This window comes from Culex quinquefasciatus, chromosome 2, assembly GCF_015732765.1.
Source record: "Culex quinquefasciatus strain JHB chromosome 2, VPISU_Cqui_1.0_pri_paternal, whole genome shotgun sequence".
Taxonomy (NCBI): domain Eukaryota; kingdom Metazoa; phylum Arthropoda; class Insecta; order Diptera; family Culicidae; genus Culex; species Culex quinquefasciatus.
The window spans coordinates 23,159,093-23,177,546 of record NC_051862.1 but is presented as its reverse complement, the minus strand read 5'-3'; the positions used below and the strand labels follow the sequence as shown (position 1 = coordinate 23,177,546).

Genomic DNA, 18,454 nt, shown 5'->3' with positions numbered 1-18,454 from the left:
CTTTATTAGATTATAAAACATTAACATTCGAGGCTCTGGGTTGCCAGGAAAGAAACAAGAAAAAATCATCAAATTGGAGATAAAACCGAAAACAAAATGTAGCATTGCGGAGGCTAAACGTTGGAGAAATGGAAAACATATAGAATTTTATGCGATCGACCCTAAGCAATCTTAGGCTGAGCGCCAAAAGAAGCTCGCAAAGTTGGCCATCGTCACATTTCTTCTCATTGTGGTGGTGTGTGCAACTTTTCCTGCAAGTTCTACAGAAAATGGGGTGAAAATTGAACCGATTTCTCATCTTAGTGCTGAGTCCTTTTTCTTCGAGCTCTGCAGGCTTTTGATGTCCACCAGCTCGACCGAATCGCTTGAGTGAGCTTTGTTTTTTTCCTTGTTCCTCAGTGCAGATTTGTGCTGCAGATAAAATTGGACCAAAGTCGACCGGAAATGAGAATCCACAGATCAAGCCATTTAGCAGCCGTTTTCATTTTCGCAACGTTTGCTGCAATGTTGTGGACTGCGTGGGTGGAGGGGGATTAAATGGCTGGTGACTGTTTTTATTACAGTCATTGTTGAATCAGATTTTTGTTCTCAAATTATTTCTATTCTATTTCTTGTCAAGGTTCTTTGTTTTTTTCCAATGCTCAAATTTCTCAAAAGCTCTTCAAATTCGACAAATGCTACAGCAATATTTTCAAGCTCTTTTAATAAACTTTAAATAAAATAAAATTATTTTGTCAAATTCTACAAACAATCACTCAATTTGTAAACTCCAACTCAAAACATCCAAACATGCACCTAATGCCTCTAATTGCGCATCAATCATGCAAATCGGACAAACAAGTGTACATTTTTAATAGCAAAATCTCGATCTAAACCGTGTCACTACACTAATGGGAAAAAAGCATTCATTAAGTAACTCGAACAACTCCTGTTCCTAGTTGGTGGTGGAAAGTGGAAGGGGGAGGGTAATTATACCGGCGAGCTCAACAACACAACCGTGCTGTGACCTGGCCGGCGGAGGGTCACTTTTGAAAACCAACTCTAATGCCATAAATTACGACAGTTGAAACAAAGTTAGAACTGCCCTGGTGGAGGTGGAGGATACTTTGCCGTGATGTACCGGAAGGGGAAGGGTCATGCGAAAGCCATTTATTCAGTTGTGTTCTTTGTTGTTTGTTTCCTGTTTGAGGATGGGCAGTTGTTACGAGGTAATGAATGAATTTCTAAATTTATGAGGTCAAACTTGAAAAGTTCAATAATTCCAGTAAAAAAATCTCTACAACCTTCAAAATTTTAGAAGCATGCGAGATCTACATATTAAACTCAAATTCTACAAACTCTACAAACTCTACAAACTCTACAAATTCTACAAATTCTACAAATTCTACACATTCTACAAACTCTACAAATGCTATAAACTCTACAAATGCTACAAATTCTACAAAGTCTACAAATCCTACAAATTCTACAAATTCTACAAATTCTACAAATTCTAAAAAATCTACAAATTCTACAAATTCTACAAATTCTACAAATTCTACAAATTCTACAAATTCTGCAAATTCTATAAATTCTACAAATTCTACAAATTCTACAAATTCTACAAATTGTTCAAATTCTATAAATTCTACAAATTCTTTAAATGCTTATAATTCATTAAATTCTACAAATTCTGCAAATTCTACAAATTCTGCAAATTCTACAAATTGTTCAAATTCTATAAATTCTACAAATTCTACAAATTCCACAAATTCTACAAATTCTACAAATTCTATAAATGCTTTAAATTCAACAAATTCTACAAATTCTACAAATTCTACACATTCTACACATTCTACACATTCTACACATTCTACAAATTCTACAAATACAACAAATTCTGCAAATTCTACCAATTCTACAAATTGTTCAAATTCTATAAATTCTACTAATTCTATAAATGCTTTAAATTCAACAAATTCTACAAATTCTACTCATTCTACACATTCTACAAATTCTACAAATTCTACAAATATTATAAATCCTACAAATTCTACAAATTTTACAGACTCTTCAAGCTTGATTTATGCACTCTACAAATTAGTTAAAAGGCATATTCTATGAGTTTTGAAGAATTTCTATATTATTAAATTGATAAAGTACGAAAGGTTCAACTGCTGTAGCCAAAAAAATACCAATTGCCATTGAATGACCCCCTGGCAACCTCCGACCGGAAATTACTTCCCATAAATCATCCGCCATCCATATGGTTATCGCAAACAACAACAACAACTGCAGTCATCGCTCTTATGACTGCCCATTTTTTGCGGTCCTTTTGGTGAAAAAAGATATTAATAGGGTAAAGGGGCATAATTCCATTTGAAGCTGATATCTTCAATGAAGGTTTCAATTTCAACATTAAAAGCTCAATATAGGTGCCCTTACCCTAAGTCACTTTAATGTTGCCCGATAAGGCCCGATATTGTGTTGACAGGTGCCATTTTTTGGATGGTTGAGATTGCATTGAGTGTCGAGTGAAAAAACCCCCCGAAATAAATCATTCACACCTGGAATGCGTCGTCGAGGAAATGAAAAGTTTGTTCATTCACGCCACTGGTTGTGGGAAAATGACGTGAAAATTCGAGGAAGAAAAGTCTGAAATTGTCGTGTGCTTTTTTAAACTTCATGAAATATGATTATTAATTTGTGATTTACTAAAAAGATAATAACTCAAGTGAGACTAAACCATTGATACTCACATTTGAACAGAAAAATGCGTTATAATTTTGATGAATGAATTAAATTGTAAAAAAAAAAACAAATTGCTTAGGCATCAACATTGTAGATACATTCAAATTATACAAAACCGTAACATAACCATAAAAGGGCCAATCAAATTAAGGGAAATTATCTCGATCTAATTCGGGACCGGATCTTATCGATGGAGATATGATTAATTTAGCAATAGCTGTTATCACATTTCGGAGCACCACCACCAGAGGGACCAGGGCCAGAGACCCACTCACGACACCATCTCATTATGGGCCAGAAAACTTTCCCTATAATCTAAAAGTAACATACCGTATGCTACTCGACTTTTTCTTTGTTTGCTTTAGACTGGTTCAAATATTATTTTTATTTTTTACAATTTTGAAATTACTATTAAACAACATCAAACCTTGAAATGTTATTAAACATATTGTTTTAAAATCAACTGAAAAGGAAATAATATGTTTTAAAGAAATTTTGAGCCAGCCAATTGCACTTTTCACGGTGTTGGCCGTGCAGGAAAAACAATCACAAAAGGTAAACTTTTCCTCCGGCTCCAAAAAAAAAAACCCGTAATCGAATAATGGAGAAATAAACGAAAGGAAATTAGATTCTAATCGGAGAGTTTTTCAGTTCTATCTATTCAAAGCGTAGCATTTTTTTCTTCCCTGTGTTTGTACGCAACGTCACGATTGGGTGAGCTTGGAGCTTTTGTCTTTTTTTTTGTTTGTTTGATGGGGGAAAACCTTTCATTTGTGCTGATGGCAGCATCGAGCTTTTGTTTTCATTGGAGATTGAAAGATGGAAGCCGATTAACCTTCTAGTGCCCCGAAGGGATTGTTGTTTTAGGGTGAAGTTTTAAGCCTTTTCATAAAAGTAGCTGTATTGATTTTTGTAGTTGTGGCATGAAATAGGGTTCGTAAGACATTTTTTGTATATTCAACTTTCAAAATTTCCTTTATTTAATCAGTTGGAATGAAATGCTAATATGCTATCAAAGCTTAAATGAAAGTTTAATTTAGATTTTTCACGTTCTAAATCACAAGTTTAAAAAATAAGAAGAAAACTGATTGAATTAAAAAAAAGTTTTTGCAATTTTACTTTTTGTGTATATTTGGCTTAAAATTTTAAAGCTGATCCAGCAATTTAGTTTTTCTTGGTTGGTCTGAATGGCACAAACTATTAATAAGTATTTTAAATAAAAATTTTCAATGAAGATATCTTGAGTTTGATGTTTGAATAGAAAAACTAAAAAACTCTAGATGTAATGTTTCTACGATAAATTCAATTCATGCTGACATATTTTATCAACATTTTATTAGGTTCCAACTTCCAATCAATAATTTTTAAAAATTATAAAATCAAAAGAACCTTGTAATTTAATCTACAACAATAAAAAAAATTACAATACTTTACAACAAAATTTTATAGTACAAAATAGTTATTTTTTTTCTTTTCAATCATGCAAAAAATATTTGTTTCGCAAGAAAGTAATAAAGTATGATTCAATTTTTACAACATGAGTTTACAAGGCTGCTTAAAACATAAATTGAAAAATAAAAATTTCTGTTTGATAGTGACATTATTTGAATATGGAAATGTTATTTTTTAAGAGTCTCAAATTTACAGAAATTATAAATAAATATATTTTTTTATTTATACAGGACAGACTCGATTATCCGAAGGCCTCGGAAAATGGATGATCGAAATCAAGAATTTTTTTTTCTTTGTCTATTTTTGATTGTCGAGCCCCTAAACGACGCTAAAGTGAATTAAATATTTTAAATCCAAGATGGCGACCAAAATGGCGGAGACAAGATATTGAAATTAGGCATTTTATTATTTAATATGCAATCAACTATTCAAATTTGACTAAAATGGGGTCGCAGAACTCGAATTTAATGTTTAAAACAAAAAAAAAAAAAAAAAGAAAAAAATCGCGATTTGTTATACAAATAAAAAAACAAAAAAAAAATAAGTTAAAATAACAAGCCATGTAAAAAGTGTTTTAAAATGCATTTTACACTAGTTTAGTTATTTAGCTATCATTAGTTTTCAAAAAATGTAAAAATTGTCGAAAACAAAATTTTTTGCGAAACAAAAGTTTTTGGCGGTACTGTACCTAGAAAATTCAAAACATTTTTGAATAATGCTTAAATGATTTTAAACACAGAGAAATGTATTATTGTTGATTTCAGCTGATTGCACTTGCATTTCAATTGAAATAGTCTAGTTTTGTCTTTCTTACTAAAGAAAGGTATAGGGTTTGCTTTTGTTTTTTTCCAAAAATATTTGTTTTGCCCTCAGATTTTCCGGTCCGATTTTGAAGGGGTGGGGGGCAAAAACTGTTAAAAATATTTGTACCAGCCTTAGTCAAGATAATTTATTTAGTTTTTTGATTGCAACTATTTTTCTGAGTCACACTTAAAATTTTATATTTCCGTCTTTTTAGTTCACATTATACTGAAAAATAACACAGTTAGAGCGTCCAATTTCCCGTCCCGGGAAAAAAATTCCCGGGAATTCCCGGGATTTCCCGGAAAAAAATATTTCCCGTTTCCCGGGAAATTTGTAAATTTCCCGGGAATTCCCGAATTACAAGCAGAAGTATACATTTTCCTACCTTTTAGGCAACAATGTTTTGAAATTATACAAAAAATAATAATTGGAGATTTGATTTTTTATTTCCATCTACTGTTCATATTAACTAATCAGCTTGTCTGTAAATTTCATGTCAAGGTTTAATTCAGATAATATTTATTTCTGAAGCATTCACTACTAGGAATATTGTTTGCTTATATGTTGGACAACAAAACTTACGCTGTTATGGAATGAATATAAACTACTTTATTTTTGACAACCATTTTTAATGTTTTTTTTTTGTAATATCATTTGAAAATGAGATATTTACATCTTCCGGCCAAGATCAACATTGAGATTTGTTTGACTTTTTTTTACCTTGAACATGTTGGATGGAAATTGAACAAATATAATTAAATCTTTAAAAAAGGTTTTGTGTAAGAAACATTTGTTTCTAAGTATTCGAGAAATTACAGTTTGAAGTTATAAATTTATGAAGCACGTGAGCTACCAAGGGCGTAAGAGGGTTATATATGAAAAAATATTGTTGAATTTCAACCTCTTTTAAATGCTCAAAATTATTTTAATCTAATTGATTTATTAGGCTGAATACCATATAACTAAAGTCATATCATAAAACCATGAACAACCATTAAAAAACAACTTCGTATCAAATTTTCAAGTAAAAAATAGTGTTTCAAGTTAAAAAGCGCTAGAAATTAGATTTTTAAGGTAAATTCAACGATTATTTATTTATTCACAAGTTGAATGTTTTGTTTTTTTTTTTTATTTGAACTTTATGGTCACTGAGACAAATTTAAAAGCAATTTTATGGTTGTGGAGCATAGATTCACTGTCAAAACACTTTGATTTAAAAAAATCCTTCTCAACGAAAATACTAATAATATTTTCTTTCATTTGGGACGATTTGAAAGATTTCAAAATTAGAAAGTTTATATATTTTCTCAAAGTTGCATGATTTTTTACAAGCAGTCAAGCCATTAATTGATCCTCACACTAATTTTGACCATTAAAGTTGCTGTTCTATACAATTTCGTTGCAAAAGATTAATCAGAAACAGGATTAGAATAATTTTCGTTAAATTCAAAATTTCCCGGGAATTCCCGGGATTTCCCGGGAAATTTGTTGAAAATTTCCCGTTTCCCGGGAATTTTGTAACCCCGGGAAATTGGACGCTCTAAACACAGTTCAACAAAAAATCAAATGTTTCTTGTCTCTGAGACGAGTATTCTAGTAGTGAGTGTTCCTAGTAGAATTTTGCCTGCTGAATCCGAATCCGGGTCCAGAATTGCTCCAAATGGTCCCAATTTTGAGATACACCCGTTTGAAATGTTAGTTTAGGCCAAAATTAGCTACTTTGTCGATTATTTTACAAAAGAAATATTGAATAAACAACTAAACCAATACATGTATCTTATAGTTCACGTTTTCCCCTTTCTGAAACACCCCTGTTTTTTTTTTAAATTTGATTGTTTCTACGCATATTTATAGCCATTTTAAAATTATATTTTCAGTTGGTTCTCATTCAAGTTTTTCCAACCTGCATGCAAGTCAAATTATACTGGGAAATCAATAATAAAAATCAAAAATGCTTTGCAGAACGTTAAATAAGTTTGTCTCGGTAATCTAATTGATCATATTTCATGTAATTTTGTCTGCTGAATCCATTCCCATCATTGGATTTTTTCAAAAAGGTCAGCTTTTTGAGTAAAAATTGAATTTTCGATGATTTTTTCAAAATAAAATCTATTTTATGCAAAAGTATGACTCAGAGATGACTAAATGTCGATGTCTAGTCAGTCATACTGATCATTTTTAATGTATTTTTGTCTGCTGAATCCATTCTTATCATTAGATTTTTTCAAAAAGGTCAGGTTTTTGAGTAAAAATGGAATTTTCGATGATTTTTTCAAAATAAAATCTATTTTATAATAAAGAATGACTCAGAGATGACTAAATGTCGATATTTCGTTAGTCTAATTGATCATTGTTAATGTATTTTTGTCCGCTGAATCCATTCCCATCATTAGATTTTTTTTCGAAAAGGTCGAGTTTTTGAGTAAAAATTGAATTTTCGATGATTTTTTATAATTATTGTAATTTATCTAGTAAACTATTATTTTAAGGAGTTAAGAAATTCAAATTGTTTAGAAATATCAAAATATTGCGTTGGTTAATAAAAATCTGTTTTTGGGCGAAAATGCAGCTTACATTTTTAATTTGGTGACGATTGGCCAAAAGCTGTAACTATTGGCTAAAATATAACAGCTGAGAAATTAAAAGTTCAAAAACATACTCCCACATCTCACAAATTGGCTCACTTTTGGGCTGATGACTTGTTATCATTTTCCAAGTTAGGAATCAAAAATATTTGATTTATAAAATTAATTATGTTACAAAATTCTGCACACAATATTTATTTTAGTTTGCTTGTCAAATTTTAAAATTTTGTGTATTACTTACTTGAATTGTTAAAGTTAATTTAGTTGATTAAAATATTCTTCATAAAAATATATGTAAAGGAGAATGAATTGGCAATGACATTATTTTTTTGCATTCTTGTTTGCTTTTCAAAAAATTTGTTAATAGGTTCAAATAAAGTTATTTGGGTGTGTTTTTAATTTCAATATTGTTAAAAAAATATTCACTCGAAATCTGTTTTGAAAATCAAACATATATAAGAGAAATATAGTATTTTCAAAACATTCAGTTTGTAATGTTGCATCAACAAATTTTTAAGTTTTTTTTTAAATTTCCAACACAAACTATTTTTTTGGGTCTTACTAAACTGTAAAGTTGTAAACTATATTAATCGGGTTAGTTTCTTATAGTTTCTAAAAATGCCGGTTTTGATCGGTAACCAGGATCCATATTTGCGCTTTTTGCAAATCTTAATCTTAATATATCTTAAACGGTTCACGCTAAAATAATTACCCGCAGCACACCTGGCTCCAGTCGTTCAAAGCTTAACCTCTAACAGATCCTAAATCATACTCGCAAGTACACCACACGACTCACCGGTAATTGCCATAATAATTTCTCAAGTACTCTCTCTCTCACCGGAAGGGCAGTTAAACAGGCGGAAACGATCAACTACCCTTTTCTAATGGCACTTTTCTGCTCTCTTTTTTGTTGCGCCTCTAAATGCATTTCAAAACTGGCAATTTCTCCAAAGTGTTTGCCCATTTACTGCAAGTGGTCTACGACCACGACCTGCAGCGGTACTGCTGAGTACCCCTAACGGTTGATTAAAAACTGCAAAACGACAATTTCCTGAAATTCAACCTTTCTCCACATGAGAGCGGGGGGGGGGGGGGGGGGGGTTGACACAGGCACAGGAAACCCCCCCGGGGGACGACGACGCCCGACCAGGTGCTGGGTTGAAGTTTTATTCGCTGCATTCATCAAGCTCGCAGCAGCAGCAGCAGCAGCAGAGTTGTTCATGAAAGAGTTAGAGGCCTCCATTTGACGGTGTATGTGTGTGATTGTACGTTAAGTGAACACCTCGCCGGTTTCACAGGAAACTCGCACACACATACTCGCATGCATTATTGGATACCGAAAGTGCAAGCAAGAAGCATAACATCTTATGCATAATTCATGTGGGCTGTATAGTATTGCTGCAGTGCTTTTTTTAATGTAGGGGAAATTTGGGTTCCGAAAAAGTAAAGTTGAATATGGCATTGGTTTGCTGAGCTCCGCATTTTTTTTCGAAATTGCGCTTGCAAGCACTTACAGTTAAAAATTTAGAAAAATTTCATTTATTTTGCTATTATCGTAATCAGCAAAACTAATTAAAAAACTAATAAAAAAAATACTTAAAATAGTAGTTTATGAAACAAGTGGCAAAATAGTAGTTTATGCAACAAGTCTCATAAAGAGGATTTTTTCAGCACGTGTCGTACATTTATCCAACGAAGTTCACCGAGTTGGATAAATACGACGAGTGATGAAAAAATCAAGTTTTGCAACGAGTTCCATTCAACATTTTTTGCAATTTCGAAAAACTTCCAATGAGTGAAATTTTAAGTCGAATTTTCATGTTTTTTGTCAATAAATCGTTTGAATCAAAAAAATTTTGAAAGTGTTACTTTTCAAACAAGTGCTGAAAAGTGTTGCTATTCGATTCTGTTATTTTTGGTACAGAAAAGTAGGCTATTTCGTCGTTCAAGAATGACAGGAAAAATAAGTAGTTTCACGACGGAATTGCAAAAAAATATTTTAAAATGCATTTTACACTAGTTGAGTTGTTTTGCAATCACAAGTTTTCAAAAAATTTAACCAAAAATTTTTTTTTGCAAAAAATAATATTGTTGAACAAACCCAAACATGCTAAAAATGATTATAAACTCAGGAGAATGTATTTTGAATTGATTTCAGCTGATTGCACTTGAAATTTCCTTAATAATATGAAGCTTTCTGAAAAAAACTTTTGCTCTTGATTTTTTGGACCAATTTTGAGGGGGTGTGACAAAAACTTGTAAAAATATTTGTACCAGCCTAATCAATCAATATAATGTCAAATTTTCAATGATTTCACTAAGAATATATTATATGATAATTTTGACTTCAAATTATAAAATTGTTTGAATATCACATTTACCGTATTTTTTCGAAAATGATCTTAATTTCATAATTTGAATTATGGGTATCATACGATGCAAACTTTTGTAAGCCTTTTCTCTTTTTTTTTGAAAATTACAAAATTTTCACAAAATACCGTATTTTTTGAAAATATTCCAATTTTTATAATTTGCATTATGGGTATCAAACGAAGTGATTTTATATGCTTTTTCACTTTTATGGATGTTTATTGTAAAATACTCAGAAAATTTAACAAAATACTAGGTGTTTTCTAAAATACTAAAATTTTCATGATTGCAATATAGTTATAAAACGAAATGATTTTTTTGCTTTTTTTCTTTTTATAGAGTTTATTATAAAATACTTAAATTATAACAAAATACTGTATTTTTTCAAAAATACTTAAATTTAATAATTTGCAATATGGGTATCAGACGATTCAAAATTTTGCATGCAATTTCACTGTTTTAGAGTTTTTGAAAATTAAAAAATGTGATTGCTGTTAAAAAATACGGAATTTTGTTATAATTTGGGATTTTAATTACCAAAGCTCTAAAACAGTGAAAAGGCCTGCCTATTTTTGAATGTTATGATACTCATATTGCAAATTATGAAAATTTGAGTATTTTTAAAAAATAAAAAAAAAAATTTTGTAAAAAAATAGTATTTCATTTGAAAAACTTCAAAACAATGCAAATGCATGCAAAATTTCGAATCGGATGATATCTATAGGGCAAATCATTAAAAAAATATATTTTAAAAACGGTGTTTTGTGAATATTTTAGTATTTCATTACAAATATTCTAATACTGTTAAAAATGCATGCACAATTTCTTATTGTTTGATACCTACACTGCAAATTATAAAAAAATGAGTATTTTTAAAAATATGGTATTTTGTGAAAATTTCAGTATTTATTAAAAAAAATCTAATACAGTGAAAATGCATGAATAATGTCGATTCATTTGAAAATTTGAGTACTCTACAAAAGATACGGTTCTTTGTGAAAATTTTAGTATGTTAAAAATACTCTATTAAAAGTTGAAAAACATAGAAAATTTCGCTTCATTTGATTATTGCAAATTATAAAAAATAATTTTATTTGTATTTTTGAAAAAATGGGTATTTTGTGATTTTTTTAGTATCAATGCTTTAAAATTTACTACATAAACAGAAAATATATTCTTAGTGAAAGCATTGAGAATTTAACATGATATTGATAGATTAAGTAAATTTTAAAAAGATGTTTAAAATGAGTTATAGTCGTATTTTTTTTATCTAATCTAATCTAATCAGACCCTAGCGCAGCCAATCTTTCGAAGGGATCCTGGAGAGTGCCTTAGGTTAGATGACGCCTAGCACTCTTCTTGTCATTTATTAACACTTGTAGTGCGCCATTGCATTAGAATGCATTGAAACATCACAAGCGTTAAAACGGCCAGGCCTACTGCGTAAAGCCGTATCGCAGAGATGACTCGTAATTGGGTTGAGTTTGAGCACTGAGTGTTCGAACAACAACACAATTCTGAATCGACAGTGGAGGAAGAAGCGTGGGGACACACCACCATACGCTCCGAGATTTTGGTTGTATTCGTTGGGAGTACCATGCTAAGAAGGGAGGGTCCCGTCTGGGATGGGACATTGTATTTCCACGAATGCCCTGGACACTTTTTGCCGTGGTTATAGCGCCACAACTCGCTCTCTGTAACAGTATTCCTAATTCCAGTCCACGCTCACCAAGTCGTCATGGCCTAGTGGTTAGCATTTTTGCTTACCAATCCAAAGGACGGGTGATCGAACCCCGCCTCGAGCGACTTTGATTTTTCGTTCATATTCATCATTTCAAATTTATGTGTTCTTAACTTTCTCGTTGGGAGCAGATGGGCATCGAACCCAGAACCATTCGCTTACAAAGCGAACACCGTGACCAGTCAGCCACGGCCGCTCCTAAGTTACAGTCGTATTTTTTTTTTATGAAAAAAGTCTAGTTATAGTCTACCTAGTTAGGTAAATATTTATATTTATTTGTGTCGTTGATGCCTAGTAACCAAATTGCAAACACTGAAAATTTTTATATTCCCAAAAAAGCTACGGTGTTTTGTGATTGTTTTCGGTATTTTACACTAAAAATTCTAATTAAGTGAATAGTTAAACAATTTTTTCCGTCGTTTGATACCCATACTGCCCATAATTGAAAATTCGGCTATTATGCCAAATCAAGTATTCCGAGAAAAACGCGTTTTAGTGTTTGTCACAAAATCTCCGTCAAGGCAATTTCCCATAAGAGTGGCATATTAGCCGTTTGGTTTTTCGCATCGGCAGCCAAGTCTAAACACTATTTCAGTGAAATTCAAGTTCCAGGAGATGCGTTGGAACATCCTCTACCACCTGGTGCTAATATCTCGTTTTTGCCAAAAGTGGATATTAGCCATTTTTTCAATGGTGGGCAGCATATTGCTAATTATTTGAAAAAGAAAATAACAGAAAATTTTACCAAATTTTAATTTTTTTATCATTGAAAATCTACTCAATGACTTTGGATTGGATCGATATATCGAGTGAACAAAAAATGTTTTATCCTTTTTTTATTTTCTTACTTTTCTTCAAATTCGAGTTCTTCGACCCCAATTTAGAAAAAAATTAATGGGGTATTGTCATCAAATTATGAAATGCATTTGCTTGTTATTTCAACCACTTTAGATTACTTTTTATGCCATATTTAAGCTCGACAATTAAAAAGAAGACCATGAAATCTATTTGCTGTGGTTCGATTATTTGAAGTGGTTTATTTCCAAGGCCTTGGAATAATCGAGCCTAGACTGTAGTACAAAGTTGTTATTTGTTTCAAGTTCAAGTTTTCAAGTTGCAACTCTTTCCCCTACATAAATTTCAAAACCGTTCAAATGGCTAAATTTGCTCGTATTTGGCGCAACAATCATTCGAAAAAAATCTAACTCAAGCCTACTAGGGGTACCTGGAACAGTGCCACCCCGCTCCATGGTTTGGCCTCACGAATATTGCAAGCTCGACCAACGACGACGAATGACAAATTAATTTATTCATTCTGGTACTACGCATTCCCCGGCAGCCTTCAGGAAGCAATTGCTAATGAAGAGGTGAGGGGCGAAAGCGGAAAGGTTGAAAATTCCGCAGTGTCGGTCGGAACTTTGTGAAATGTTCCGGTGGGTTCGTACGATTGGTCACAAAAAAAGTTTACGGGGTAAAGGTGCTTGTGTTAGCACCTTTTGCAACACTATCTTGGGTAAAAATATGATAGAATTTATGTGACTTTGACTTTAAATTTTGTCGAACAATTTGAGTCATTATGCCAACCTCAAACTTTCTAGGAAAATGAATCCAATAGATTCAGATTAATCTGTTTTAAGTTAATCCCACGCCAAAAAGCTTCAAAGGCTCATTAATTTAAGGCACTATTGTTAGAAACTAGAGGTGGGCAAAACCGCTCTTTTTTAGGAGCCGCTCATTTTCGTTCGCTCATAAAAAAGAGCCGCTCTTTTGGACGGCTCTTTCGCTCTTTTTCAAAATTTTTATGAAAATGATTTTTTAAGAGTCGTGTGATTTTATAAGTTATTTCACACTGGACTTTTACAAATTATTTGATATAAAAAAGTTTAAACTGAAAACGAGAAGATGTCCTTGAAAACCATGGGTCTTGGCGGTTTCTATGTCAAGATTTCTACTCGAACCTAAATATTCGAGTAATTGAATCGCATCCAAACTTAAATCTAGAAAAAATTGCTATTAATTTAAAAATTGCGTTTTTTCTGCAAGAATTGGGCAAAAAATAAAAAAGTATCAAAATTTGAATTACGAGCCCTGGTTTCAACATTTTCATAAAAAAGTGTTTTAGAATGCATTATACACCTGTCCAGTTGTTTTGCCATCATTAGTTTCCAAAATATCTGAGTATTGACGAAAATTTTATTTTTTGCGAAAAATAATTTTTTTGCGGTGCTGTACATTGGAATTTCAGAAAAATTCAAAACATTTTTAAACGCTTGTTTAAAAATGTTTTGAATTTTTATGAAATTCCAATGTACAGCACCGCAAAAAAAAACATGCTTAATATGATTCTCAATGCAGAAAAATGCATTTTAGATTGTTTTCAGTTGATTAGACTTCAATTTTCATGGAAATTTTAATGTTTTTTGGAAAAATATTTTTTTGCCCTTTGATTTTTCAGCCCAATTTTGAAGGGTTTTCAATTCTCAAAAACAAATTTAATGCTACATTTTTTGGAAATTCAATAAATTATATTTATATCAAAAATCATGCCATCTTGGGCCGGTTCTTTCAAAAGACCGAAGTTTAAAAAAGAACCGCGGTTCTTTTTTTGTGAGTCACGGTTCATTCGCTCTTTTCGGAGAATCGGCTCTTTGAGCGGCTCGCTCTTTTTTTGCCCACCTCTATTAGAAACCATTCCTTCCTGGAATAACCGAAAAACAATCCCCGAACAGAAACTTTAGCTCATCATAAATTTCCGCTCAGTAATTAATGTTGCTGACTTTCTAGTAGACTCCCCTCCCCCTGCGTGGGTGTGAGCTTAGAGTTTCACCGCCATAACTTTCCAACAGGCGGTTTCCTGTTTAGACATCTGTCGCAGATTGGTGCGCAAAAACCGCCGCCGGAACTTTTCCGGTGTAGTGTGGTGTGGGCTAGCCAACTACAAAGCCTATTTAGAGGTTCGATCCCCAACAGAAGCATTGTTGTTATCCTTTTTGCGCTGGTCACGACTATCTGGGAAGTTGGTTTTGCCACCCATAAATCATCGTTTTTGTTTTGAAGAGTTAAACGTCCATTGATCAATGCTGAACTTTGTTTTGAAATAGTTGTGCTGATCAAAGTTGTAAAAAAAGACCTACAGTATTAACTACATATAACTCGAAATTTTTGAAGTTGATGTCAGTAAATGTTTCAATTTCATCAAGGTATGATAGATTTGGGCTCTCCGAACACGCTCCAATCGACAGCGTCGCATTTTAGTGAATTTCAAGTACGTAAGATGATCCCATACCATTTATAACCGAAATAAACAATTTTATTTATTTGATTGGCAATTCAGTTCTGTCGAATGGAGCGTGTTCTGGGAGCCGTAATCTATCATACCTTTACGAAACTAAAGCGTTAACTGACGTCAACTTCAAAAATGTCGAGTTGTGTAATAGTTCTTGTTCCTGTTTCAAAAGTTTATTCACACTGGTCGGTTTCCCCAAGAACGGATAGGTCGACGTCGTCGTGCTATCTTGTCGCACCCGCCATTTTGACGTATGTTTGGCCTTGAATAAACAAAAATGAAAGCACGCAATGTAAACAATAACAAACACGTTTTGTTTGGCTGACCATTACGGCATTGTCCCGAAGTTGGGTTGAAGTTGGTTGCTGGAGTCTCGAGTTATTATTACAAATGTTTACGGTAGTGTAACTTATACGTGCTTCAAACGCGTTTTGACCTAAAATCCCTTTGGCCAGTTGTCGCACTTACATCAATTTTCAGGGAGTGACAAGATAGCACGACAAGATTGAAACTACTTTCATATGTACACCCAAAATTCAGAGTCGAGATAATCGTTCTCTCAAAATTTATTGAGGGCTCAGTGCCAAAATCGATAGAATAATGGTACCAACTCACACCATCATAACAAATGAGTTCATTCGTTAGTTGAATCAATAAATCTCAACAAGTGTCATACATCGACTTCTGACTTCTCCTTGGTCACCAAGCTGTGGTGGCCGAGGCAGCTAAGTCATTGGATTGGTTTATCAAAGGTCTCTGGTTCGATTCCCGTTGTCGACACTTTTGGTTTTTTGTTTGACGGATGAACTTTTTTTGCAAATGAACCTCGAGAGAATAGTTCTATCGCCCATCTCGAGCTGTGTTCTCTGCGTCCGTGAATGGTACCACTATTCTCTCGACTCGAGACCATCATTATCTCGGACTAGCGACACAGAGAACGTAGCTCGAGATGGACGAGAGAATTATTCTCTCGAGATTCATTTGCAATCCGTCAAAACAAAAAACCAAAAGTGTCGATTACGAGAATCGAACCAGAGAACTTTGACATACTAACCCAATGACTTAAATACCTCGGCCACCACAGCTTGGTGAACAAAGAGTGGTCAGATGTCGATGTATGCCACTTGTTGGAGATTTATAGTTTCAATTGACGAATGAACTCATTTGTAATGGTGGTGTGAGTTGGTAGCCTTACTCTCGATTTTGGCGCTGAGCCCTCAATAAATTTTGAGGGAACGATTCTCTAGACTCGGAATTTTGGGTTAAAGTGACGAAAACGCACGGATTTTTTTCTAATTTCGTTGAATATCTCAGGATTGACATCGAATTTTGGGAATCTGTGAAGGTGAAAAGGTGAAGCATTGTGAGCTGCACAAAATGGCGTTCTTAACTCAATTTGGAGGTGGAAATAAAGCTTTCTAGTCTGAAATTGACCAAAACATTCAAAGTATGTTTACACGGCAGCTAGGGGGTTTGTTTGCATCAGATTTGCTATCTCTTTCTAGAAGAACATTTTTGTCAGAAAATTTCTAGCTGTTTTTGTTGGCTGACAGTCCGATGTGTCAGCCAACATATTTCGCAGGGCTGTGACAGCTCGAGCTCGATTATAGAGCTTTATGACGTTTCGCGTACGCACACTAGCTCACCATCTGATTTTGCTGGCCGGACAAAATTTAACCTCAATCTTTTTCGTGTACATACACGCAATACATGCGCACGTAGAAACCTCTATTGTCTGCATCAGTACACTGTGACGAGAAGTTGGTCATTTTTGTGTTAATTTTTTTTGCATTGGGCCTAGAAACCTTATTAACCTGAAAAAACTGTTAAGTTTTGTTCAACAATACTGTGATGATATTTGAAAAAGCGACAACTTATGTTCAATGCTCAACAAAAACTCAACATTTATTTACATAATCGATCTCTCACTCATCAGTTCGCTCTCAGTGCTGATTCCAGTGCTTCTCCTCGTGGTGCTGCTGCTGATATTGCTGCTGCTGCTGCTGCTGGTAGTGGGTCTGCTCGTGATGGTGGTTATTCTCCACAAGCACTGGGACGGGCTTCTCGACATGAACTGCGTACGGTTTTGGCACTTCGACGTACTCCTTCTGGACAACCGGGACGGCCACGTGCTTCTGGACCTCGACCGGGTATGGGACAGGGCGGTCAACGGGGACGGGGACCTTCTTGGTGACCTCCACCGGGAACGGGACGGGACGGTCAACGTGGACGGGCCGATCGACGGGGTATGGGACGGGACGGTCAACGGGGACCTTCTTCACAACCTCAACCGGGTATGGTCGGTCAACGGCGTACGGGACGGGACGGTCAACGTGCACCGGGACCTTCTTGACGACTTCCACTGGGTACGGGACGGGACGGTCAACGTGAACGGGGACCTTCTTGGTGACTTCCACTGGGTAGGGGACGGGACGGTCAACGTGGACTGGAACCTTAACCGGGTATGGGACGGGACGGTCAACCGGGAATGGTCGGTCAACGTGAACCTTCTTGATCACCTCCACTGGGACCTTCTTAACGACCTCCACTGGGTATGGCACCGGTCGGTCAACGTGAACTGGAACCTTCTTGATGACCTCCACCGGGTATGGGACAGGGCGATCCACATGGACGGGAACCTTCTTGATGACTTCCACTGGGTATGGGACCGGACGATCAACTGGGTATGGGACGGGACGGTCCACATGAACCTTCTTGATCACTTCCACTGGATAGGGGACCGGTCGGTCAACTGGGTATGGGACAGGTCTGTCAACATGGACCTTCTTCTCCACGATCACTGGGACCTTCTTGATCACTTCCACTGGGTATGGGACGGGACGGTCAACGTGGACCTTCTTGACCACTTCCACTGGGTAAGGGACCGGACGATCAACGTGGACAGGAACCTTCTTTACAACCTCCACTGGATATGGCACATGTCGGTCTACCGGGTACGGAACGTGCACCTTCTTGGTGACAATCTCCTTGGTGTGATGGTGCACCTTAGTGTGGTGATGATCGTACTCGTCAAACCCATGGTGGTTCCACTGGTCTCCCAGATCCCACAGGCTACGCTTGTCCTTCTTGGAGTCGACTGCCGTACAGGTAGCGATGGCCAGGGCCATCGACAGTACCACGAACGCCTGCGAAGAAATTACGTTGATTAATAACTCAACACCCCATGCTTAGTTATTACGTACCTTCATGATCGCAAGCTCCGGTGAGTATCGGATCGCTGAACTGCTGGTGTGGTTTGGTGAGATGATCACACTCGAATGATGTCTTTGGGTTGGGCTTTGGGTGGTTTTATATGGTTCAGTCAGCCCCGTAGCGGGTGCGCATTGAACGATAACGGCGTCGGTGCCGTGGTCGAGCAATCAGCTGTTTTCTTAATGGGGCAAGGTCAATTTGGTGAAAATTTTGGAGTAAGTCGAGAGGAAATCGACGATGACCGACCGTTGCAATATACGTTGCGTTGCGTTG

General features: G+C 35.0%; 2 protein-coding genes across 8 annotated transcripts in view; one reads left to right on the top strand and one right to left on the bottom strand.

The window, feature by feature from the left end:
* The window catches only part of LOC6042946, a 218,713-nt gene that overhangs the window by 64,519 nt on the left and 135,740 nt on the right, over positions 1 to 18,454 (top strand). The window lies entirely within an intron of this gene.
* LOC119766723 (mantle protein-like) lies at positions 16,859 to 18,245 on the bottom strand. Its single transcript, XM_038252147.1, has 2 exons — positions 18,172 to 18,245; positions 16,859 to 18,114 (listed from the first exon to the last, which is right to left on the bottom strand). The coding sequence occupies exons 1-2, from the start codon at positions 18,175 to 18,177 to the stop codon at positions 16,912 to 16,914; spliced, it is 1,209 nt and encodes a 402-aa protein (XP_038108075.1). The 5' UTR covers positions 18,178 to 18,245; the 3' UTR covers positions 16,859 to 16,911.